The sequence below is a fragment of the Syngnathus acus genome, chromosome 24, assembly GCF_901709675.1.
Source record: "Syngnathus acus chromosome 24, fSynAcu1.2, whole genome shotgun sequence".
Taxonomy (NCBI): domain Eukaryota; kingdom Metazoa; phylum Chordata; class Actinopteri; order Syngnathiformes; family Syngnathidae; genus Syngnathus; species Syngnathus acus.
In genome coordinates, this window is record NC_051108.1 from 4,225,451 (window position 1) to 4,251,442 (window position 25,992).

The following is a 25,992-nucleotide window of genomic DNA, read 5'->3' on the forward strand; positions in this document are numbered from 1 at the left end:
GTTTAGCATTTATTTTCCCCCTCGGAGACGGCACTGGCTCCCTAATGTGGTTTTTCATACTTTAACTGCACAGCCAACAAGGCGCCTGCTTTATTTCACTGTGTTAGGTAGCAAAAACACATTTAAACACACAGATTCATCCTGCTGGTCCCAGCACACTCGTTTTCCCACCCTGTCATTAGTCCAGCTTTAGTTCAGCTCGTCAGGTGACGGATGAAAATGAATGCATTTGCAGATTTGCAATCCTCTTTACCATAGAGGAAATAATGCTTATTAATAAAATGAAACAAAAAAAGCTTAAAAAATTGAAATTGGAGAGACATTTTGACAAAATTGATTTATTTCATGAAACAGGCAAATTTTTGTTTTTGGTATTATCAATATTTGACAGCCAGTTTTAAAAGGTTGATTTATAATCAGTCCCCTAAAATTTGGATATTCTAGTCACAGCAGCGCTTCCATATGCTCAGTGTCCATTACAACAGGTTGTTACATTTTGCATTTTCAAACCCACTGTGCCCCCGTGAAGACACGAGAGGGTTCAAAATAAATCGGGTGCATACTATGCAAACATTCCCATAAAGCCAGTCTCATGAATACATTGTCAGGGCTCATTGAATATCTCCTCACTAAAACAGCCATTAAATGCAAATCCCCCAGAACATCCACAGCCCTGTAGCCAATCACAAAAAGTGTTGTCCACAGCTACTTACCTCCGCCGAGGTGCAAGCCTTCGTCGCCAAGTGCATTCCCATTAGAGCAAACCTATTTGGCTTGTGTTACAAGCCATTCAATCAGGCAACCATGCTCTGATTTTTCCTTTAAGCCCAGAGGGCTGCAAGTGCATCCAGCCAAAGCCATTCAATAAGTGCAAAGTCTCAGCATCATTTTCCCCCTGCTTACAAACATAATACATTTGAGTAAAATTGTCGTACAAATATTTTTATTGATGGCCTGTTGTAAAATAAGATGACGTATGCAGCAGTCACGGGGTGAGAGGTGTCATTTCCATGTTTGATAACCGATGTTGAAAAGCAGTCATGATTACTGATGTGCATTACAGTTCTTTTAAGTGAACTGAATTTTTAGAATCAGTTCTCTCAAAAGATTCAGTCAAACGAATCGTTCAACGGAGAACGTGATGTACCAAATTCCTTGTTTGGCATGCTCAAACTTGGCAAATAAAAATTTTTTGATTTGAAAGTGAAAAGTGCCACACCCACCCTCACCTCCTGATTGGCTGTTTAATCTGTGACGTTACACGGACACTCCATTAGGTACATCGCCATTTTCAGGTGTACTTAATAACAGGCCAGTTCATTAGGGAAAAATCATGGCCAAAGCTTAACTGAAAGTGAAAAGTGCCACACCCGCCCTCACCCCCACCTCCTGATTGGCTGGTTGATCTGTGATGTCACACGGACACTCCATTAGGTACACCGCCATTTCCAAGTGTACCTAATAACAGGCCAATTCATTAGGGAAAAATCATGGTCAAAGCTTAAATGAAAGTGAAAAGTGCCACACCCGCCCTCACCCCCACTTTCTGATTGGCTGGTTGATCTGTGACGTCACTCGGACACTCTATTAGGTACACCGCCATTTTCAAGTGTACCTAATAACAGGCCACTTTATTAGGGAAATATCATGGTCAAAGGTCACAGGTGTCAAGCTCTAGTCCTCGGGGCCGCGTTCCAATATGTTTTCCAAGTTACCCTCGTTAAGCGCACCTGCGTGAAAAGTTTTAGCTCCTTTCACGTTCTGCAGGAGCTAAAACTTTTCACGCAGGTGCACTTAACGAGGGAATCACACGGACACTCCATTAGGTACACCGCCATTTTCAAGTGTACCTAATAACGGGACACTTTATTAGGGAAATGTCATGGTCAAAGATCACAGATGTCAAGCTCTAGTCCTCGGGGCCGCATTCCAACATGTTTTCCAAGATCCCCTCGTTAAGTGCACCTGCGTGAAAAGTTTTAGCTCCTTTCATGTTCTGCAGGAGCTAAAACTTTTCACGCAGGTGCACTTAACGAGGGAATCACACGGACACTCCATTAGGTACACCGCCATTTTCAAGTGTACCTAATAACAGGCCACTTTATTAGGGAAATATAATTGTCAAAGGTCACAGGTGTCAAGCTCCAGTCCTCGAAGGGCTGCGTTCCAACATGTTTTCCAAGTGACCCTCGTTAAGCGCACCTGCGTGAAAAGTTTTAGCTCCTTTCACGTTCTGCAGGAGCTAAAACTTTTCACGCAGGTGCACTTAACGAGGGAATCACACGGACACTCCATTAGGTACACCGCCATTTTCAAGTGTACCTAATAACGGGACACTTTATTAGGGAAATATCATGGTCAAAGATCACAGGTGTCAAGCTCTAGTCCTCGGGGCCGCATTCCAACATGTTTTCCAAGATCCCCTCGTTAAGTGCACCTGCGTGAAAAGTTTTAGCTCCTGCAGAACGTGAAAGGAGCTAAAACTTTTCACGCAGGTGCGCTTAACGAGGGTAACTTGGAAAACATATTGGAACGCGGCCCCTCGAGGACTGAGGTCGAAACCCCTGGTTTAAGTGAAAAGTGCCACACCCGCCCTCACCCCCACCTCCTGATTGGCTGGTTGATCTGTGACGTCACACGGACACTCCATTAGGTACACCGCCATTTTCAGGTGTACCTAATCACAGGCCAGTTCATTAGGGAAAAATCATGGTCAAAACTTAACTGAAAGTGAAAAGTGCCACACCCGCCCTCACCCCCACTTCCTGATTGGCTGGTTGATCTGTGACGTCACTCGGACACTCCATTAGGTACACCGCCATTTTCAAGTGTACCTAATCACAGGCCACTTCATTAGGGAAAAATCCTGGTCAAAGCTTAACTGAAAGTGAAAAGTGCCACACCCGCCCTCACCCCCACTTTCTGATTGGCTGGTTGATCTGTGACGTCACTCGGACACTCCATTAGGTACACCGCCCTTTTCAAGTGTACCTAATAACAGGCCAGTTCATTAGGGAAAAATCATGGCCAAAGCTTAGCTGAAAGTGAAAAGTGCCACACCCGCCCTCACCCCCACCTCCTGATTGGCTGGTTGATATGTGACGTCACACGGACACTCCATTAGGCACACCACCATTTTCAGGTGTACCTAATAACTTTATGCATTTTTTTATAGGTGTCAAGAATGTGTATTTGACTACTTGCTCTTTATTTTGGGGGACACCAACACATATTACACAACGTAAAACACAGATTTTTATGTTTTCATGCTCAAAAAAATAAAAACAAGGAATAAAACAGCAGACAAGTTTTAACATAAATGTTTATTAAAATAATAATAGTAAATTTCAAACCAGCAACCTAATATGAAATTGCAGTAGATATATTGAATAACAATATTTAGGTGTGTATATGCATACACGTTATTTAAAAACTACTGTAAGTGTTATGAAATAAAGATTACCCAAAGAGAAGCATAATCTCCCCGCTGTTGCATAACGGCGCATCCTTTCATGCAATAAAGTTAGCCGTTAGCTAACGTGCATAAAAGAAGTGGTGTTTCTGTGAGTGGTTCTTTCTTTCCTTGGCAAATGGTAGATCGACATTCTGGCTTACATAGTTCACGCCAGGAGGGAGACGCAATACGTTTAATGGCTGATCCGTTGATGCACGGGAAGGAAAGCAGTTCAGCCATTGACTCGTTCGTGAACGGGAAAGTCAGGATTCGTTCCCTCACTGATCCGTTCTCGCGATGAACTGGAAATACAAATCACTCACTCACTGACTCGTTCACTCACAGATCCGTTCGGTTAGTAAACAGGAAATTCAATTCACGACTCGTTCGTGAACGGGAAGTGACGTCATTTTCTTCTTCGTTTTGTTTTACGGCGAGGTGGCACCAGCTTCAATGCGCATTACCGACACCTACTGGTTGAAGTCATATGAACTGAAAAAAGAACTAATCACTTTAGGAAGTGATTCATTCACTCGTTCACTGAAAAGATTCGGTCTTTTGAACGAATCGTTCACTCACGGGCCAACACTAGTCATGATGACCTCTTGACACTGAGTGGGAGCTTCATCACACCTCTTTATGGCCCTCACACTGGGCTTGTGTTGCACCACATGATAGTATGACAACGAAGCTCCATAGCAACTAGACCGTTAACAGTGAATGGACTGCGCAGTGTGGTTTAACGCCTTGCAAAGGGAATATTAGAAAGTCCCTGTTGAGCTGGCTGCACTTTGTGATTCTCCAGTGATCACTTCCAATTAGCCTATTATATAAATGGCAAACTGCAATATAAAAATAACAAGATAGCCAGACAGACACACGATATATAGTATAAACTCACACGAGTGAGTGAGTGAGTGAGTGAGTGAGTGAGTGAGTACCTGATCTTTTTTTAATATTAAAAAAAATTCTTACTACACATGGTCATTTTTTATTATTAAAAAAAAAGTCTCACTGTACATGGTCATTTTTTATTATTAAAAAGAAAAGCCTTATGAGAGATGATTTTTTTTTTTAAATACAAAAGGCTTTAAAAATGTATTTATAAGGTGGACTTGACACAGGCTACTTACAATCCAAGTCAGGTATGTATACCCCTAGACTACCAATGATTGGACTAATGATTTTTTCATCAATAACTATTATACATACAAAACGCACTGAAGCTTGTCAAGGAGTTTGGAAGTTCTCTTCACGCTTCACATTCACTCTAAATTTGAAATGTTCATAACAGTTTAAAGGTGAAACAAATGAATCAAAGTTTCCTTGCACTCCTTGTTGTCATAGCCTGGGGCAGGATGAGTGAGTAATATGAACTCATAGCCTGAAATGTCACTCTGAAATCCAACAATGAGCTTATTGCAGGTTAATGACATGAAATGGCATTTGGACAAAAAAATATGAACCATGTGAAAAGACAGCAGGCAAAGCAGGAGCTCACAAGATGTGCACACAAAAGGCCATCCTGGTGTGGACCCTCCAGTAAATGTTGTCTCGCCCGGTCTCTTTTTCCTCTCTCTGCATGAATGAACAGTGTTTACATTTACATAATCATCTATAGGTAAATGATACTACTCAGTTACACATTTCATTTATATGGAAATGCAAGTGCCGTTTGGTCTAAAAGGAATCCATTGAAGTGTTGGAAAGTGGTTGAGAAAATGTGTTTTGGTGAATAGTCGCTGGCGGAGACGATATCTGCACACCTCTATCTCCCCACTCGAATGACACTATCACAGGCGCACACACAATTGAAAAAGTTTGGGAACAACATTTTTCTTTTTAATTTCAAGGTTCGGAGTCAGAGGAGCAGAAGACGAGTCAAGTACCAACACAAAAAACATTGAAAGTTGACCGATTTGAAAATAAACAAGAACAGTTTAGCGATAAGTAACGGAATGGTAACAAATCAAAAATAATAATAACATCGTAGAAACAATACATGAAATTAGGCTACAACAACAACAGAAGAAAATCAAATACAAAATGCTGAGCTGACAAAAAAAAAAAAAGGTGTCACAGTTAGAAACCAAGGAAGAAATTAAACTGAAAGTTAAGGTGCTGGCAATTCTTCTCCAAACCCAATAGAAGAAAATCATCATCGTCATCATCTCTATTTTATTCCTCTTTTCAGCATTTTTCAATTGATGCTAAAAAATCAATCAATCCATATATACCATGAAAATCATCAAAACAGTTATTAGTCCACGGAGTGACAGTTTCAGCACAGTCAAAAATCCACTAAGAAAAACCAAGTGAGTTGTCTTATTTAATATTTGACCATAAAAAAAAAAATAAAAATCCTTGATCATTTTATCTCCAGGCAGTGCTGGCAAAAGATCTTCACTCTTGCTACAGTTGTGAATTCAAACAAAACAAACGTAGAAGAAAAAAAAAACCCAAAAAAAACCAGAACACTAAATACACCAGCAAAGAACATCTGTAATAAAATATCAAATTTGCTTTTTGGACAAATTCATCAGCGATATACTTAACATAATTTCAGATAATGACTTCAGTATTTCAAAATATGAGGATAAACATGAGATGAAGTGATGTATCACATCCTACTGGGTGGTCACAGTGTTTGTGTGCTGCCATCTTTCAACAACCAATGCTTACAATAATGAAGTTTAAAAAATAAATTAAAAAAAGACGTAAATTTTGCACTTCAACCACGTCCATGAAAGCTACGAATCCTCAAACTGCGTCTTTCCCGCAACCTTGAAATCCCGCCCCGACAACAAATGCCAGCACCAATCACGTACACCTCACATGCAAGCTCCCAATGGCCCAAATGACAGTGATTGTATTTTACAAGGTTACAACAGACAAGGTCGGGGGTCATTAGTACTCCGATGGATCAAACGCACGCACGTAAACCTCCGATTTTTTCGGGGTCCTGTGGATTTCCACGCTTCCGATAGTCTCTGGAACTCCTTTAAAAGATCCACGTGGAGTCCCAGTTAAAATGTGCATCTCCAGAACTCTTACACTCGTAAGTGTGCTTTATCATGTCAAGTCTTATTTGTTGCTTTTCTTGCGGAAATGTTCCAGTGACTCGGAAAGAGTTCCAAAGAGATCACAGTTGCCAATATGGTACTGTCAAAATGTTTCTATATTTGTTTCTAACAGTTTGTTGGGAAATGACTTGGATTCTATACATAATATTCCTTGTCCTTGTCTTTGGGTCTCTTGTTGGCGGTGCTGCTTTTGGCGCCGCCGCTAGGCGCTTTATCTTTCACCACGGCGCCGTTGGTTTGCGCCGAGTTGCTGATGTAGTTGCGCGTCTCGTCCACCTGGTAGGACCCCTCGTCCCTGTTTCTGTACTTGTACATGGCGTAGAGGAGGATGAGGATGCAGAGGGCGGCAGCTGAGACAATGCCCACCACCATGCCCGTGGTGCTACTGGATTCCCGTATGACCTCCGAGGCCCCAGGCGGGACTCGCCGCACCACGCCGGGCACTGTGGGTAAGGCGGCGGGCACCGTGCGCAGCATGGGCGAGGTGATGTAAGGACCCCGCGGCTTGGTGCCGTCCGAATCCAAAGATGTGGGGAGGGGCAGCAGGACTATGTCCGGCTGCGGGGGTTTGACCTCGCGGTTGTTCATTTTCCCAGCGGGCAGCTTGGGAAGTATGGCCGAGGGGGCCGCCGCAGCTGGCGTGCCCCGGGGGTTGGGTAGAGGCAAGGTGGGTGTAGTCCTACCTGCCTCAGAGGCTTTGCTAGGCCTCAAGTCCTTGGCCTCCCACTTGGGTGCGAGGGCTTTGTAGCCGCCTTCATAGGTTGAAGTGGTCAAGAGCTTATCTGTTACCAGGGAGAAGGTGTTGTCAAAATCTTCATCGTCAGTCGGGGGCAGGCTAGAGTCGAATGCTTCGCCAGAGCCAAACCCCGAAATCACCATGCCATCATCATCATCATCATCACCAACATCATCACAATCATCGCCGCCTCGGTCCGACAAGCAAGGTACCCCCGCCTCGGTGGCCATGGCCAAGGATTCTTTGGTGGTCTCGATAATGGTGAGGAGGGGGTGGAGGGTTGGGGGAAGGGAGATGAAAGAAGAACGGGTGGATACAGAAGGGATGTCTATGGGATCCTCCATTAAAATGGGGATGACTAGCTCCCCTCCTGGAAAGTGACAAAGAGAAAGAGACAGACGTCAGGTGGCAGAAAGATTTCCCCGTACCAAAGAAGCAACAAAAAATAACAGATGACCAGAGAACGCAAAATGCAAAGCTCAACATAGGAAAAAAAATGATACCCAAAAATGAACATTAAGAAACTGAAAAGACAGTAGCAGTGCAAACAGAAAAAAAAGTTTGAACCAAACAAGGAACAGCCATTAGTAAAGGTATGAGTTGCATCAAAAGGCTCGAAGGGATGCATACGGGTGAGCCACAGCAAACTGACTCCATAACATCTGGAAGGATCCTCACAACTGGACTTTAGAGTTCCTCACTTTCCACTCACTTGTCAATCATTAAAAGAAACATGCACATAGAAACAAACAATGTAGCCTAGTTCTTTTATTAGTACTAAATTAATCGATTTTCTTTTGGTATTCTTTGAAAAGAGCCTGAGCTCAATTTTGCCAACCAAAACAGCAGCACATAACCAGGAACATAAAAAGTCTCATGGATGATGAAGCCTTGACACCTAGTTCTTTCATTAGCACAAGATTTTTTTGTATTTATTTAAAAGAGCGGAATGTCTGAGCTCAATTTTGCTAACCAAAACAGCAGCACATAACCAGGAACATAAAAAGTCTCATGGATGATGAAGCCTTGACGCCTAGTTCTTTCATTAGTACTACATTTTTTTGTATTTATTTAAAAGAGCGGAATGTCTGAGCTCACTTTTGCTAACCAAAACAGCAGCACATCATCATGGATGATGGAGCCTTGACGTCTATATGTGTCAATGGCAATGAATGAGTTAAATGTTCACCGTGTCCCAGAGGCCACTATATTGTACAATTCCCTTTTTCTACTTTGTTTCAGATTTTTTTGACACGTAGGCCCGTCACACCGTCATTCTTTATTACTCTCTCTTTCCATTGCTAGTTCCTACAATTATGTTTCCAATAAATTGACAAGTGAGAAGATTGGCACAGGTTCCCTTGACCTAAAAAAAAACATCTAAAGTGTCATAAAAATGGTGACATCCTTCTGAAGGATGAATATCTACTTGCAGTAAGTTCCTTAAGAGGCTTGGTTCATTTCCTCAAATTTAAAGAATATCATTGTGCAAACCAAAACAAACTTGCTTCCATACAAAAGTCAAAATAGTCAAAAAATTTTTACGTGTGTAATCCACTGATCCAAGCCTATTAAAAAATAATTAGTTTATGCTGAACAGGCAACTATTTCCCTCGTGAATATTAATAGGCTCCCCTATTTGCCCTGGCCTCTCTTGCCTTTTGACCTTTTTACCACAATGGCACAAAGTCATACGGCATTTCAGTGACATCTGAATGTTTTCTTATTGTCACTCTGACATCCCAAATTCGGAAGAACGTATCTTTACACATGTTGGAATAGCATGTAAAAACCTTATTTAACATTTCCAGAGTTGGTAATAATTTCACACTGGATTTGAATATGACTATTTTCATTATTTCCAAGGAGGACGACTATTTTCCACGGCAGAACAAAATATAATCGACATCAGGAAGTTCCCCGATGTAACCCGATTGTTTAGTTCTAAAACATTCAGATGTGCATTGAAGCTACTCATCCTCTTGCCAAAGTAGCTTGTTTGTACATTGCAAAGGCTCACAAACAGGGCACTAGAAAAAGATGCAAACCTTATGAAACAGCAACATGGGAGGGAAAAAAAAGAGAATGCAACAGAAATGATGGAAAGAAACAAAACAAAATAAAAGAATGAAAGCATTGCAAAAAAAAAGAAAAAAAAGTTCCTGTTAGAGCAAACATTGTTGAAACATTCACAAAGTAAAGCCACAGATAGAGCTATTCAGAAAGGGATCAGTAATAATTAAAGTAAAACAAAATCAGCTCGGAAAGAGAGAAACGACAAAGAAAATAATAAATCATAGAAGCCTACAAAAGACAGTTTTGAAAGGAAGAAAGCATACCATCGGTTTTGTCAACTTACATCAACAAATTGCCCGCATGATTTTGGCAGGAAGAAAAAAAAAAGTTTACAAAAGAAAGTTGGGTAAGAATGCCTTTGGACAAGTTATATGTAGATTACGCTTTTGGATTATTTTGTATATATAGATTTTTTTTTTTTTTTTTTTAGACAGGATGGTACAGGGAGGCAACAACACATACACATCCACACATCATGACATGAAAAATAATTGTCACCATTCTCTTCAGGGTATATTTATATACACAGAAATATTTTTATATATATTTTTAAGTATATAAAAAAATCTAGAATTTTTTAGTTAATTTTATACAGCCTCACTGGATGCCTTTTTTTTTCATTATCCTTACTACCTTGTTCATTGGCTATGAACGAAATGACGGCTGTATATATCTTAGAATGTCTACGTTAAAGGATATGGGAGTGGGGGGGTGACGGGGGGTCGGATCTATGAACATACTAGGAAGGAAATGATATAGATGGGGGTGAACGTGTACATCAGTTGCCATGTCCATGTAAAGGCGGCACGAAGCGGTCGGGCGGCATTAGAGCTTTTGGCTGTAAGGAAGGGAGGGGGTGGGGATATACAAACAATGAGCATATAGTACATGCCCATCTACAAAAGAGAACAGCACTCTCAACACTGACAGTTTTACAAACCCTAAGCTGCAACTTCTTTGCCATGCACCAAAGCCACCAAGTCATTACATTCCAATTCCAATCTCAGATAGGCATCAAGTGACAAGAAAAATAGTAGAGATCAGCATTTAAACACTTTGCACAGGTAGTGGCTCGAACTTTGGAGGTGCTTTTTTTTTTTTTTTTTTTTTTTCTCTGCGCGTCCATTTCCGATTTTCTTTTTTTTTCCAAATTCAAACTCTTTTGGGTGCGGATTCACAGAGAGAGAAAAAAAAAGGGAAGCTTCAGTCTAATTGGGAAAACAATCATAAGAAACATTGTCAGTAGTCATTCTTAGCAAATTATTCGAGATTTCAAATCTTGACATTTATAGAAAGAAACAAAGGTGCACATATATGCTTGAGAGCATATATGTGTCCAAAGGACAAAATAAATAAATAAAAATAAATAAAAATAAATAAGCAAGAAAGAAAGGCATTAATTTTGTCACACTATACCAAAGATGAACAACCAGAAAGCACACACTGAGGAAGACAATAAGAAAGAGGAGGGACATTTTAAAGGTAAAGTGTCACCACCTTCCTTTAACTAATAATAAACATTATTATTAGTGAAATACATTTCTTTTGTTAGTATTTTAAACACAGGACAGGGCGTGCAATCTGGATGTACGTCAGAAAGGAGAGGAACATTTTTCCATATGTTTGTTTCAAATTGCACTATTAAGACGTTGGGTTAATGCATGCTTAAGTAAGTTGCATTTAGGGAGAGTAAGAGAACAGAATACCACTACAACAAGCTGGAGTTATGTTAAGGGTAGAGGCTTGACGGAAAAGGGGTGGGGGGTGCCTGTCACCAAGGGCTGCAGGATGTTTTCTCAGGCAAAGGAAGCATTGGTAAGCAATTCAACGAGGGATAAAGGAGCACCACATGTTAGTTTGTCCTATAACCCAGCAAAGGGTCAAAGTAGTCTAATTAGTCATTCATGAGCAACCAACAGCCTTCGTCTGACAGATAAAAAGTTGAGGTCATGGGTTCCACAAGAGATCAAATGGAGAGTTTAGGATTTTTAATGAGGTGTGGCTACCAATATTTTCATTCAAGTATTTCTTTTTTATGAGGCAAGACTGTCTAGGAGGTTTTAAAAATGTCATGCAAATGTATAGCAGCTAACGAGAGAGAGAATTTGAGTTATTCTGTGAATTAGCGTGCTCGCTTAAAGTAGAGAAAATACAACTTCACTAACAACTGCCATTTCCAATTGATAAACTTTTAGCGTTTTTTTTAGCGTACCGTATTTTCCGCACTATAAGGCGCACCTAAAAACCTCCAATTTTCTCAAAAGCCGACAGTGCGCCTTATAATCAGGTGCGCCTTATATATGAAACAATATTGAGCCACTACAGCAGGCGTGTCCAAAGTCCGGCCCGCGGGCCAAATGTATATATCTTATATATGGACAAAGTTTTAAAATGGGCCATTCATTGAAGGTGCGCCTTATAATCCGGTGCGCCTTATAGTGCGGAAAATGCGGTAGTTCTCGTTGCATAATATTCAGATAGCATTGTGATGTATGCCAATCACACACATTACCACCTTGTCATATTTGAGCCTTAGCTCTGGATGCTCCGCTTTGCTAAATCAAATATTTTTCTTGCTTGTTCCCTCTCAAGAAATATGTTTGCAGTGCACAAGCAGTCAAAGTGACTCTGTTCAAGGTAAAATTGATCTCGCTCTGCTCTTGTTTACTTGGCAGATTTCGCACTCTGTTGTTTGCTTTGTTTTTTTCTCCACAAAGCATTTGCTAGAGAGAAACCTGCTGCAGTCAAAAAAGGGCTTCAAATAGAGGTTGAGGACCTTGATGTTCTGGTAAACATTTTAATCCTAGCTAAGCACTTGCACAAGCATTTTGCATCTTCTCAGTAAACACGGAGCTTTGGCTTTGCTTGCCTACCCAAATTTTGTTTGTGTTCCACGCTTGTCCAGATGGACGCGATTGGACGGATGAAAGCGCAGCCTCGACGAAAATATTCTAAGTCTCCGTTTCACTCGACACACAGCAGCTTCTCTTTTTTTAAAGAGAGACACGTAGGGGGATACAATCTCAGCACTGGCGCCTTTTATCGGTAAAAAAAGAATAATCTTTAAGAGTAGCAGAACTGATCATTTTCTCGAGTGAGAGCATTTCACCGACTGGTTTTTAGAGGTATTTTCTCATCGCCCTTGAGGGGAAAAAAAAAATTCTCATATATTACACCTACAGGCTTCCGAAGCAATATTAAGTAAATAAGTCTACAATCTTGATCGGCTGACAGCCTCAGCAGTTTAAAGGTCGCAGATGCAGAAATGTGTTGAATGGCACTTCTCTTCACTTTCCCATTTGCCGTGTCTATCCTGCATTTGCTGAACCGTCCAAATGGAGATGAATCCTGACCGCGAGTAAGGGATTTAACCACGTGGGCATACCATGAAAGCTGGAGCGCCAGCACTAACCAAGTCAATGTGATTTCAACCCTGAAAATTGTGAGTCAGTAATTTGAGGACTTGAGGACTTGCATTGTGCTCAGAGACCTGCTGAAGCACTTTTATTCACCTCTCACATGTAACAGGCTGATTAGCAGATGGCCATGAAAGGACGGGCTGAATATTATATTGATGCCTTCAAATCACCTTGAAAAAGTAACAGGACTGCTGACGATTAGTTGATATTTTTACACATGACATTGAAAAAGTTCAGGCCTATTTTTATTAATACGCGGTGCATCTGAGATTCTATCACCTGTCAGTTTTTCCACGTTGACTTTATCCAAAGACTGGACATTGTGTGTGTGTGTACATATGCACATGTAAATATACATATACACACATACGACAGATTAATTAAATCAAGGACCAGCAGATTCGTCAACAGCTTTTACCCTACAGCAGTAGTCACACTAAATGCTGCTAAAAAAAATGATCATCTGCTCATTGAAACACAGCGGTGAGCAGAAGAACAGCTGTAATCTACATATTACTTTTACATGTCTACATTTTAACTGTGCAATATGGGGTGTGCAATTAAATGTCACTTGTTTGTGTATGTTTTTTCTGTGGTTTTTAGTTTGTAAAGACTTTTAGCTTGTATTTTATTTTTATTTTAGCAGATGCACTGGTCGGTTGGCACTTTTAAATTTCGTTGTACATGTGACAATGACGATCTATTCTATTCTATTCTATAGCTGCAACACAATTAAAACAATTAAATTGAGTGTCCAGTGTCATTTTCATGGTTGTTTTAGGTCACTACTTGTAATGCAAGTGGGCACAAATATCCTTGTTTGCTCTCTTGTGGAACCCACATGGGATAAAAAAGGGTTGAACATTTTTTTTTTTATAATATAAAGAGAGGACAGACAACAGAACCATAAGACACCCACACACAGCAGACAGGACTGAGAGACATCACAACAAGTTCAAGCATAAACGCAAGACATCTCAAAGGGAGGAGCAGGCCTGCCGCTGTGTTCCCACATTCTGCACAAGCCTGCTTGGTGAGGAGGTTAGCAGACAGAGAAGTAGCAGAATGGAGGCCAATCATATACATGCAGAAGCTGGGCCATGTCGAGAGGAGGAGGAGGAGGGGGGGGGGGGGGGGGGTTATTTGTTAGTTTCTGGAGCTGCACTACGGTCCAATACAGGGTACATGCCACAAATGCCTTCTACTTGGAGCAACAGATAGAATAGAAAAACAGATATACTTTGTAGCAATAAAAGTCTTTTTATGCCATCTGCATTCAAACAGTATATGCAGAGAGGCGGGACAAGAAGATGGGTGAGTGTGGATGGAGGTGGCAGGGGAGTCATTCTTTCACACACACACACAACTTTCTTCAGACAGAATGGGGTCGCCTGCATGAGGCAAAACAAAAACATGATGGCAATAAAAGATTTTGTTGCCTTTCATTTCCCTAAGTTGTTTCGACAATGAGGGGATATGTTTGTTTCGAAGCCATATGGCACAAAATAATAAATCAACACAAACTTGATGAGGAGGAGAACTTTGAATTTTTCCAACCACCAAAATTTCATGCGGCACAAGATGAGGCAAAAACGGGAGGAGCGGCGGCTCTATCCTTGCTTGGAGGATGTGACGACGGATGATGAGAAAGACACCCCACAAAAAAAAAAAAAAATGCCCTGGTCGCGTCCCATACTACTTCAACCATCCCCGCCAAAACAAAAACGATGAAACAAACACAAATCAAAAGCTGAACCATAATCAACACAAACAAATGTGCATCACAGAAAACCAAAGCAAAATTAAAACAGAATGTAAATCCAACACCAGGTCATGCAACTGCATACGGCTGAAAGTGGGTCAAGAAATGAAGAAATGAATTTCTGCGTCAACATGGTGAAATGTACGATCCGGGTACATAAAAGTGTGGACTTGTATGTGAGTCACCAATGTATATGAGGGAAGGCTATTGTGTTTAATTCACACTACAACCCTCCATATTTGACAAAACTTGGGTTTGAGTATTATTATTCCACCTCAATATTCTCTTAATGTCATGACAGTTTTTCGTTAGGACTGGTGTTGTTAGCAATAGTCACAATAATATATTGACAAAAAAGCAATTGCGTCACTACAATTATATAATTAACCAATAAGGGTTTAATGTCTCGTCTCATGTGACTTATTCAAGGTCATAATGGCGTGCAATAAAGTAGCAAGGACATTTCAAGAAAGAATTCTTTTTATATTGTTAATATATGAATACAAGTCTGTTACTTTAGGTCACATTATCTGTGTCACCAAAAAAGGAAAATAATTGACTGTATTCTCTAACTTTATTATAAGCAGGGGCGGAGCTATGTGGTGGCCATCTCGATTATTGCCCCCCCTCAGACTACTCACACACCTATGGGGAATTTGCATTTTCTTCTGCTAGTGCAGGGGTGTCAAACTAATTTTTTTCGTGGGCCGTATTGTAGTCATAGCTTCTTTGGGAGGGCCATTATGACTGTCAACCCAAATAAATGTATGAGCACCTCATATTATATACAGTAAAAGCTACAAAACAAACTGACAAATAACTCGTTTTCAAATCAGACGAGTAAAAACTGGTCAAATATTAAAAAAAAAAAAAAAGAGATATTAAAAGTGGAGACAATTTGCAATTCTAGTAATGACACACGAATTTGATGCACAATTTGTCTTCGCGGGCCACATAAAATGATGTGGCGGGCCGTATCTGGCCCCCGGGCCTCGAGTTTGACACCTGTGTGCTAGTGGATGGCACGCTTACATGACCACCTCTCACTAAAGTGTTCCGTCAACTTGGCCACCCCACTGAAAACAAATTCCACTTACAACCGTCAATTCCAAACAATACGACCACGATCCAAGCTCAACATTAAGCAGTGTTGTCATTTGAGCAGTCAAACCCAAGCTTCCTCAAAAATACTCCTTTCCAATTTTTTCGCATCCCATTTAAAGTGTGCGTGTTGCATAAATAAATGTGTTTTCGTGTTGTGTACAGGGAAGAGACAATGCGCACAGAAATTCGAGGATATCTGTTCTCTATTAGAATGTTTCAGGTAAGGCAGACCTCCAACAAAAGGAAACAGAGGTACAAACAAGAGAGAAGGAATAGGAGGAGGAGGTAAGGGAGGAAGAGGCTCTGTTGCAGTTAGTCTGCTACATACCACGGTGTCTATGCTGAAAGCATCTTTGTTCTCCAAACAAACTCAAAATGTATCCTCGGTCAAAGGAGACACACCCACAGCAAGAGGAACTCAGGAAAAGGACGGATACATTTTGTAGCATCAGTGCGGGTGGCATGGGGGCTGGATGCTAATTTTGCACTTTAGCAAGTAAAGCTGCCTCTCCACTCAATGCTGAGAGACCAAAATTAGTATCAGCATGCCATCATGTCAGTAACCAGTGTGACCCCCGCAGCTAAGTGTAACTTGGATGTTGGAATCGTTCTAATTTCAAGGGCCTGATTTACTCAAGGTTTGCAAGTAGGCGAAAATATTACGCAGGATGTTCGGAATGAGTTAAAACAAACAAAATCTGGCTTTTATTTTGTTGTAATTATCTTTGCGATTGATTTCTGTCATCCACTAACACTTCACTTGCACTCCCAAATTTTTCGTACAGCTCTCGCAATCGAACTCAAAATTAGCACGCACTATTTGAAATTTGAGTAAAAAAATTGCAACGTTAGTAAATGTTAGGGACTAAACCGATTAGTCGACGAGTTGACTTGATTATTCCACGTCAAAATTGAAAGGTAACTACATTAGCGTTATAGTGAGTTGTATTTTAATTTTATTCTTCACAGTTCTTCATGCGGAATGGACTTCAATTATAGTTTTATCAAATTACAGTCGACTGCAAAAAGTCGCTATTTTAGATCTTAGTAAATCAGGCCCTTATATAAGTGTTTATTTACAAATAAGTGTAACATTTACTTTACTGTCAATGTGCATATAAACTAAATTTACCTACACAAAGTTCCGAAAATTGATACTTAAAACCACACACAAGGATTTAGTAGGAAATTATATGAAAAAGTTCCTTGAATATATTTAAACTTAAATTTTGGGTAGGATTCGGAAAACGTATATAAAAAAAATACTGTACACATATTCTAGTACAGTACAAAGACACACAACAGAAAATTAATTCACTAATTTAATCCGTAAATAAATGCAGTGCAGTTTAGCCTCTGGCTAACGAACATCCTTTGGCGATATACATTAGCATACTGATTTTAAACAGCTTTTGAAAATATAAATATACTATACACATTATCAGAGGCTAATTTTAAAAAAAACTAAAAGTGGACCAGAAATGGTCCCATATTTTTTTTTTTTTTATTAGCCTATTTGGGATTATTATATTTTTACACTTATATGATATGAATATCACTTTTCGGTACAGTTTTTTATTTAATCATTATTTCCTAGTAGAAAATCACAGTACAAACGCATTGGGAGTGAATCACGAAACAGATGTCTTAGTTCCACTGTTGCGTACCAATAAATTTTAACCAACTTCGTATTTACACTTTTTCAAATTTATTTTAGATTATATTTGATCACAAAATCCTACTAAATTTGTGTGTGACAATGTTTTAGAAGGTCGCTATTTTTCAACACTGTCTTTTTAAGTTACACTTGAAGCTCTAATGGGACATGATGCTAAGAGGAAAGGCTCCTCAGAAGCAGAAAAATAAAAAATCAAAAACAATTGGGGGGGAATCTGACTCGGGTTCCGAGCAAGCACAATTTGACACACTCATCCCACCTGTGTGTCCGGAATCGCACTCTTCCAGATCCTCGTCATCACTAGAGCATTCGGCTGATGAAACTATGTCATCTGTTGTCTGTGGAAACACAAATGCAAACAAACACACACAAGCACACACGTATAAACACAAAGTAAGTTTTAAACAGGACTATTTAGGACACAGTCATTTCAGTGGAGATACCTAGCTAGCTATAAAATAAGATGTAAGATGATGGATGGACGGATGGATGGATGAAAGGAAGGAAGAAAGGAAGAAAGGAAGGATGGATGGATCGTGGAAGGAAGAAAGGAAGAAAGGAAGGATGGATGGATAGAAGAAAGGAAGGAAGGAAAGAAGGAAGGAAGGAAAGAAGGCTGATGGATGGATGGAGGGAGGGAGGGAGGGAGGGAGGAAGGAAGGAAGGAAGGAAGGAAGGAAGGAAGGAAGGAAGGAAGGAAGGAAGGAAGGAAGGAAGGAAGGAAGGAAGGAAAGAGGGAAGGATGGATGGATGGATGGATGGATGGATGGATGGATGGATGGATGGATGGATGGATGGATACAAAGATAGGTCACCAACAAAAACAAAGCACAGCATTTAGGATGGAATTAAATACCATTCACAATCAAATTTAAACATAAAAAATACAGTATACAATAAATACAAAATAGGTATAGTGACAGAGAGAAGTAAGAATTGTTAATTTATTAGATGTGGCATTGGCGGGTATTGGGTATGAGTGCATAATTAACCCATGCAGCTTTTTTTTGTGAACCTTTTATAGGAAGGGGCTTGAAAATTTACTGTTGACTAAAGACTGGGAAACAGTTGAGGTTATTTGTCCACCTGTCTTGACTTTGACATTCAACTTCTTTTTTTTTTTTTTTTTATTACCCACTTCTAACACACACCTTGCCTACCTACACTTAATGGCCTTCTCCTTCTCCCTGCAACAGTCCTCTTTCTTTTCATCTTTTGGAGGGGAAAACCGAGAAGGACAAGATCGGAGGATGTAGGTTGTATTTCAAGCTGTGCCGAGCAGTCGCTGTTTATTAGAATGAATCAGCAGGGTAATAAAGCAGGCGCTGTCACCGAGCAGGGTTATGAAATCAGAACACTGATTGAGTTTTGCAGTGGTGCTGCGTGCATGGGGCTCTAAATATCATTGGCTTTGACAGAATAATGAAAGGCGCACCCCCCTTAGCTCAGAATGCTGCTTTGAAAAGGTCCGCCTGCAGAGCATACTTGAGATGTGGATAAGGCATATTCCAAATATTTCCTATTCCCAACATGTAGGAACATGTTTGTGCACACTTTGCACCTAATTAAGTGCACAGGCATTAGGAGGCTGGAAAGTGGTGCGTTTAAGCAAAATTGATGTAAATTACAGACCTCCGGTAAATGTAACATTATTTATTGAAGCCGCATTATGGGTGTAAATGGCTTGGTTATTGCTTGTTATGATGATGATGATGATGATGATGATGTTGATGACAACAGATGTGGGCGCCGAGGACACAAAGACATGAAATGGACACTTCAGAGTAACTTCCGGCAATTTCCACCTGTATGCTTAAATTCTTACACAACACAGAGTATAAAGATTAAAAATCAAATACGTGATTAATTTTACTTAATTCCTGCTATGGCAATTATTTACAGTACATGGTCTTCTCTTTGCCACTGTTTCAGTTGGAGTGACAAAATGAGTTGAAAGGTTCTACAACCTGAATATTTTGAACTGAGCTAGTGTTAGATTGAAGACTAAATGTTATACAGATTAAGAATTAAATGTTAAAGTTAAGGTAGTCTTTTGTGTTTTACAACCTTTAATTCAAAATGTAATCCAAATCTACTCTCCTTCCATGTAAGTGATGGAGGCAATAAACATAAATTCTCCCTCATTTGATTGCTGCATCAATTCCACAAAATTACTTAGTTGTGGTAAAAAACACATGAATAATTAATTTGTAAAATGTCATCCTCCTTTGCATTAATCATCACCCAAGAGGTAGCTTTCAGTTTCAAACCGGTCAGTGACCCCTTAAACGCCACGTCATCTAAGTGGCTGATTGCGTTTCTGAGAAAAAAGCTTTCAAGTGACATGTTTGACATTTGCAAGCCGGCGAGATGTAAGTCTATTCATCTTCATGAAACGCATGATGCATCTATGCCTCAGGGGTTGTGATTGAAGCACTTCTCATGAAGGCCCGAAGGTGCGTTTGCCTAATATAGAGCTAAGGAAGTGACATGCAAAAAAAAAGAATCAAATAAAAAAAAAAAAAAAAAAAGCCATAGACTGATGTTGTGTGTGTTTGTGTGTGTGTGTGTGTGTGTGTGTGTTGAGAAGGGAGCCTACAGTAGCAGAGCCGAATGATGTGGTTGGCTAACAGGACTACAAAAACTGATTTCACAGCTGGGGAAATCCAATTCTCTAAATCTCCATAGCGTAGAGTGGGATATACTCTAGTAGCAAAAAAAAAAATTGTTTTGTGTAATTATTCGCCTGTAAAACTGTTATTCCAGGTAGCGGCATTTACACAAATATTTTCCTGCAAGCTCTTTTTCTGGTCCAGCTTGAGTGCGCACAAAGCAAGTTCCATAAAGTCATGCTTGGATGAGTTGAGTGCGGGTCAACTTGACCCCAACCCCATAAAAACCATCAAAAAAACATTTCCTAGTTTGTTTATACGGAAAAATGGCAGATATTTGAGGTGAGGCACTTATTAAAGTGAACAACAAAATGCATATTAACAAATTTAGACATAAAATATATTCTATATTATATAGTTGAGTGCGGGTCAACTTGACCCCAACCCCATAAAAACCATAAAAAAACATTTCCTAGTTTGTTTATACGGAAAAATGGCAGATATTTGAGGTGAGGCATTTATTAAAGTGAACAACAAATTGCATATTATATTCTACACCATATGCTATCTACTGCCTTTGTGTGACAGAAAGCAGGACACGGTTGAAACATCACGCCTGATTAATCTCGATGACATCGTTCGAGTCGAACACCACAAACAACACAACAGCAAAATCAATAAATAACCAACCCTCATTAAAACAGCTTTTACTTCTGACTGCTTCTGCACATCAACCAGGAGGATTCCTCATGGGATCAATACAGACAAGCAGACAGACAGCCATCTGGAACATCAGTCACAACTCAAAGATCTTATGTTCACAGCTGAAAGAACTAGATCCGCCACCACAACAGCAATCACACGGAAGATGGATCAAGGCAAAAATAGCAAATAGTGAACATTCCCAGTTAAACTTCTGTCCAATTAAACAACAAAAATAATTACATTTAATAAAGTCACATATCTTTGCTTTAATAACGTAAATTAGCTGCATGCTAACAAACAATGCAAACTGTCATAGACAGGCTAACCATTTGCATCAGTGCTACGTTATAACCCTTTCGGGTACTTGAGCACAAATGGTGGTGCAGCACATGTAGACAGAAAACAATCCAATGTATTTATCCTTTGCAATAAATGACTTAGTGAGTTTATTTGGGTTAATTGTGAAACCCTAAAACTCGTGACAATATTTCCATAATTGAAAATTAAGCTATTTCAAGCAGCATGTTCTTACAAACTTGAACCACGTGAAATAGGAAGCTACTCTTCTTTGCTTGGGATTAAGTACCGTATTTTCCGGACTATAGGGCACACCTAAAAACCTCAAATTTTCTCAAAAGCCGAATTTGTTGCATCTGAAGTTGAAATAAAAAAGATAAAATGGAGAATGATTTGGATTAAAAATCTGACCTGAATATCATTAATGGTGCGTCTTATAGTTCGGTGCGCCTTATACAAGGACAAAGTTTTAAAATGGGCCATTCATTGAAGATAGTCCGGTGTGCCTTATAGTCCGGAAAATATGGTAGTTATAGAAGTAGTGGAGTAGAGAAGTTTGCTCCTCTTATTTATTATGTTGTTTGTTTATTTATTATTTATTCATCACTCCTATTTATTCATTGTTTGTGCCTTCTTGTTTTTATTTTATTTTTTTGTGTTGTTTACTTGTATGTATATTGTGTACTATGTCTTGTCACCGTGGGATAGTGGGAACGTAATTTCGATTTCTTTGGCATGTGAAGAAATTGACAATAAAGCAGACTTTGACTTTGATGATGTCACAAAAAAATATATTTTTGAGTTCTGAAAACCCTTCGACAGCTTCTGATGCCTCAACAGTATCATTTTCTCCCTTGGGGTCAATAAAAGCAATGTAAAGGCTAAAACGCTCCAGGCTAACAAACATGACATGAAGTATGAGTATGATAGCGCTGTCTGGGGAGGCGAATAGGAGGAACACAAGCACAGACTATATTCCACTGAGTCATATCATCATGGAAGTTGCTCTTGAACACACCACAGTCATAATAAATGACCTTCAAATGCTTTTCTGCCCTAAAGGGTGAAGGAAACAGAGAAACAAAAGCCTTTTGAGAAACAACACATTATAGAAGCCCATTACTTCTTCCATCATACCCAATTTGGTTTATTTACAATGGCAGAATGCCTGATGGCTAAAACTGTTGTGTGTGTGTTTTACTTGAGCAGATGAGAGGAAAAAAAACGAAGAACCAAGACAAATCAATTTTCCTCAAGCGCTTCATCCCAGCAGACAGTTGCCATGGATATGCAATATGGTTACACGTTGAGAGATCAAAGTGACGACAGAAAAGCAAGGGCAAATCACAGACATGGTTCAAAGCAACTTCTTAATATTCCCTGTGGTGCCGCTTCGTCACCTTGAACTTTTATATAACTTCATACAGACATGGCTAAAAGCATTCAAATAAGGGACTAAAAACTGACCAGATTTATTTACGTCCATGTGCGTTTATAGATAGAAATATTCAAGCCTACCGTATTTTCTGCACTATACGGCACACCTAAAAACCTCAAATTTTCTCAAAAACCGACAGTGCTCCTTATAATCCGGTGCGCCTTATATGTGGACCAATATTGAGTCACTACAGCAGGCGTGTCCAAATACATGGATTTATACATAGACAAAGTTTTAAAATGGGCCATTCATTGAAGGTGCGCCTTATAATCCGGTGCGCCTTATATATGGACAAAGTTTTAAAATGGGCCATTCATTGAAGGTGCGCCTTATAATCCGGTGCGCCTTATAGTGCGGAAAATACGGTACTTTCTAACTGTCTCACTTCTTCCTGTCCCTCTACTATCTATTAGAGGTTTATGGACAGTGTGAAGTACTTGTTATCATGTTCAATCTCAGCTTTGGCAGTCTGACAAGGCACACGCTTGTATTACACGGCAAATCAATGGCACTGTGCCCTATTCTTTATCTGTCACACTGCCTGTCCATGTTCTTCACTCGGTGCCAGATAAGAAAAAGTTCTAAGAATGATGGAAATGGCATCACAAATTGCGAGATGGAAAAAACTGTATATATTTAAATGAACAATTTAAAAAATAATAAAAACCTTGCTCCTGTGCCAAGCTACTTATACCCTGCAGATTATAAAATTGTATTTAACATTTAATATTTATTTTCATTTAAATCACAGGTGTCAAACTCAAGGCCCGGGGGCCAGATACGGCCCGCCACATCGTTTTATGTGGCCCGCGAAGACAAATTGTGCATCAAATTCGTGTGTCATTACTAGAATTGCAAATTGTCTTCACTTTTAATATCTTTTTTTTTTTAAATATTTGACCAGTTTTTACTCGTCTGATTTGAAAACAAGTTATTTGTCAGTTTGTTTTGTAGCTTTTACTGGATATTATATGAGGTGCTCATACATTTATTTGGGTTGACAGTCATAATGGCCCTCCAAAAGAAGCTATGACTACAATGCGGCCCGCGAAAAAAATGAGTTTGACACCCCTGATTTAAATGAAAGGTGTCATGTCCGTGGGTCAAGTCAAACATTCCAGTATCATCTTGTAGAGCCAAATCCTCAAGTGTCATGATCTCCTAAACCAATTTTTTATAGAGAATATACAAATTGGGCGGTTCAATGCGACGAACAAACTGGAAAAGACAAATAAAGCTAACAAAAGATTGCTCAACCTCGCAGTGTCGGTTTCAGCAAAATTGGTTATGTGGCGATTATTTCTCTTTTTCTCAAGGCCAGACCAGGCGGCACAGCAAGGGCTGCTGGCACACAGAAAACTCTAATTGCCCCGAGGCCAAAGGCAGCCACTTTCAAACAGGGTCGTTCATCTTCTCCTGGAAAAGGAAATGGTCTTCGGCCCTGATCCTTAATCACCCCCCTGCCGCAGTGTACAAGGTCATCAGGGAAGCCTTGCGCCAAACAGACTTACTCACAAACTCAGTATGCCAGAAACAGACAAGACTTCTGTTGAGTTCTACATTTGATCAAACGTAAAACCTTGCTGTTATTAAATATATAAACCACTGTAAAATGACGGCAGAATATAATGCCTTGACTTGAGTGCAGATCTCACAATATGATTTTCTATTTTATGAAGCTGCATTGCTGAGTGTGTGAACGTAAAAATTCGTATTGCTGGAAAATACGTAGTCACAGTTATGGATGTAAAGTAATTTGAGGCACAACTTGCATTATACTTGTTTGTATGGTTTTCTGCCACTGCCGAAGAATATATAATAAATGGTAATGGTATTCAAAGAGAATTTATCATTACAGTTTGTAAAAAAAAAAGTTTATTGGCTTGCTTGTCACAATGTGTGAAATGCGAAACCAATAGTGCAGTTTCAATCTTGCACTTTCTTCTTGTGGGATCCGCTCGGAGCTTCCTTTTCAATCCTTTTCACAATTTCTCACGGTGAACGGCTATTATGACTTCAAGGGTTCGATATAAAATCAATGTAGGCGTTTTGTAACGGCTGATGCTGGCAGCTTCACGTCTTCCGCATGGGTCCCATTTGGCTTCAACTTAATGAGTGCAAATCAAATTAATGATTTCATATCCTGTCTTTTTAGCAGATGAAAATTGAAATGGAGCCTACAGTGAAATTATTGTAAAAAACATTAGTCGTTTACTAAAAACTCGGAATAGTAAAATTTATAAGCGAATGCAATAAGCACACTTACTTAGGTGCTGCTGTTGGCCACGGCTCACACTAAGTAACTCACAAGCAGTGGCACCAAGTGTTCTCTCTATTTTTGGATTTGAATCTATTGTGGGTAGGTTTGGAATTTATCCATCATGAAAAGAAAAAATAATAACTGCACCCTACCTATCAGCTTTATATAACCATTGAGATTAACATGTAACCTTAACAGATTAGTCTGAAACGCTTTATGAGGTTGAAAATAGGATTAAAAACATTGCAAAACCATAAAGAACCATATAATAGCGTTAACAAGCCACATATACACCATCTGGTATTATTTAAATATATACAGAATAGCAACTGCAATGTATGAATAAAATAAGAAAATTAAAAAAATAGCTGCTTCAGCCAAGCACACAACATAGTGCAAATTAAAAGTGAAGAATACTCGAGTTAAAACAAAAAGATGGTTATCATCCTACTTTCCCATCACTGATAAGCTTTTGTGTTAGAATTACCAAAAGCATATCAGATTTTGTATTCCACTTTGGTGGTAATTAATTAAATCGATACTAGCCAAAGGAATGTAATGTTTATATAAATGGTTAGAATTGCAGTCGGGGAAAAAAAAAAAAGTTCAATTGAAGACCAAAGAGAAAATAGGCTCTCATTGCAAATTCCTAACTTGTGTGAAAAAGCTTAGCATAGGATTTAATAAATGACTGTTCCACTTGTATAATCCATGTAAGTGTGCTGGCACCCACTGTGGGTTAAAATGTCATCTGTTCTTAAAGAAGAACCTGAATTTTAAATGGTAAATCCCCCAAATAACATGCAAGGGGGTTATTATTCCAAATGTTATGTCGCATAATGACCGGGACAATCTCAGCCGCTGAAGTGATATGTTCCGTTTAGCTGCTTTTATCCATTTGTATCATGGCAAGTCAACACTGTCTATTTATTCAGGCTTATCTTAATTGGACACAAGTATAAGATTTCGCACTAGCCGGAAACATGCTGCTTACGTCTATATATGATTGTTTGACGCTCGTCGGGCCAGCGACCTGTTGCGCGAGTTTCAGTTGACAAGACAGCAGGGTTACATGCCACAAATGACGCGGAAAAAAACATTTCCTTTGGCTCGATACAAGCTGTGAAAGATGTCGGAGACATCCATTACAAAAGCCCCTGCGGTTTAATCACCCTGCAGTGAGCTGCTGGTGCCCTAACACAAAGCGAGAAACTATCACGATCACACGAGAAGATCAAACTCGTGGAATTCTAATTATTTATCCTACGACATCATGTATGAATGAATGGAAAGGTATTAACAGCCACTATTTAATTCCCTTATATGATGTCAAATGAGTCATTTGTTTTTTTCTCTTCAAGGACTAAG

The 25,992-nt window shown here is 39.6% G+C and overlaps 1 protein-coding gene across 12 annotated transcripts in view; it reads right to left on the minus strand.

Moving 5' to 3' along the window:
• Window positions 1–5,265: 5,265 nt before the first annotated feature.
• Window positions 5,266–25,992, minus strand: part of LOC119118176 (neurexin-3b) — a 146,864-nt gene continuing 126,137 nt past the window's right edge. For 10 of the 12 annotated variants that reach the window (XM_037244987.1, XM_037244988.1, XM_037244984.1 and 7 more), the window contains 2 exons: window positions 17,572–17,650; window positions 5,266–7,643 (listed from right to left, as the gene is read on the minus strand). In XM_037244987.1, the coding sequence (XP_037100882.1) occupies window positions 6,673–7,643; window positions 17,572–17,650 (1,050 nt within the window). In that variant the 3' untranslated portion in view covers window positions 5,266–6,672. The remainder of the gene's footprint in view (window positions 7,644–17,571; window positions 17,651–25,992) is intronic. The other 2 variants (XM_037244991.1, XM_037244990.1) reach the window with 1 other exon arrangement.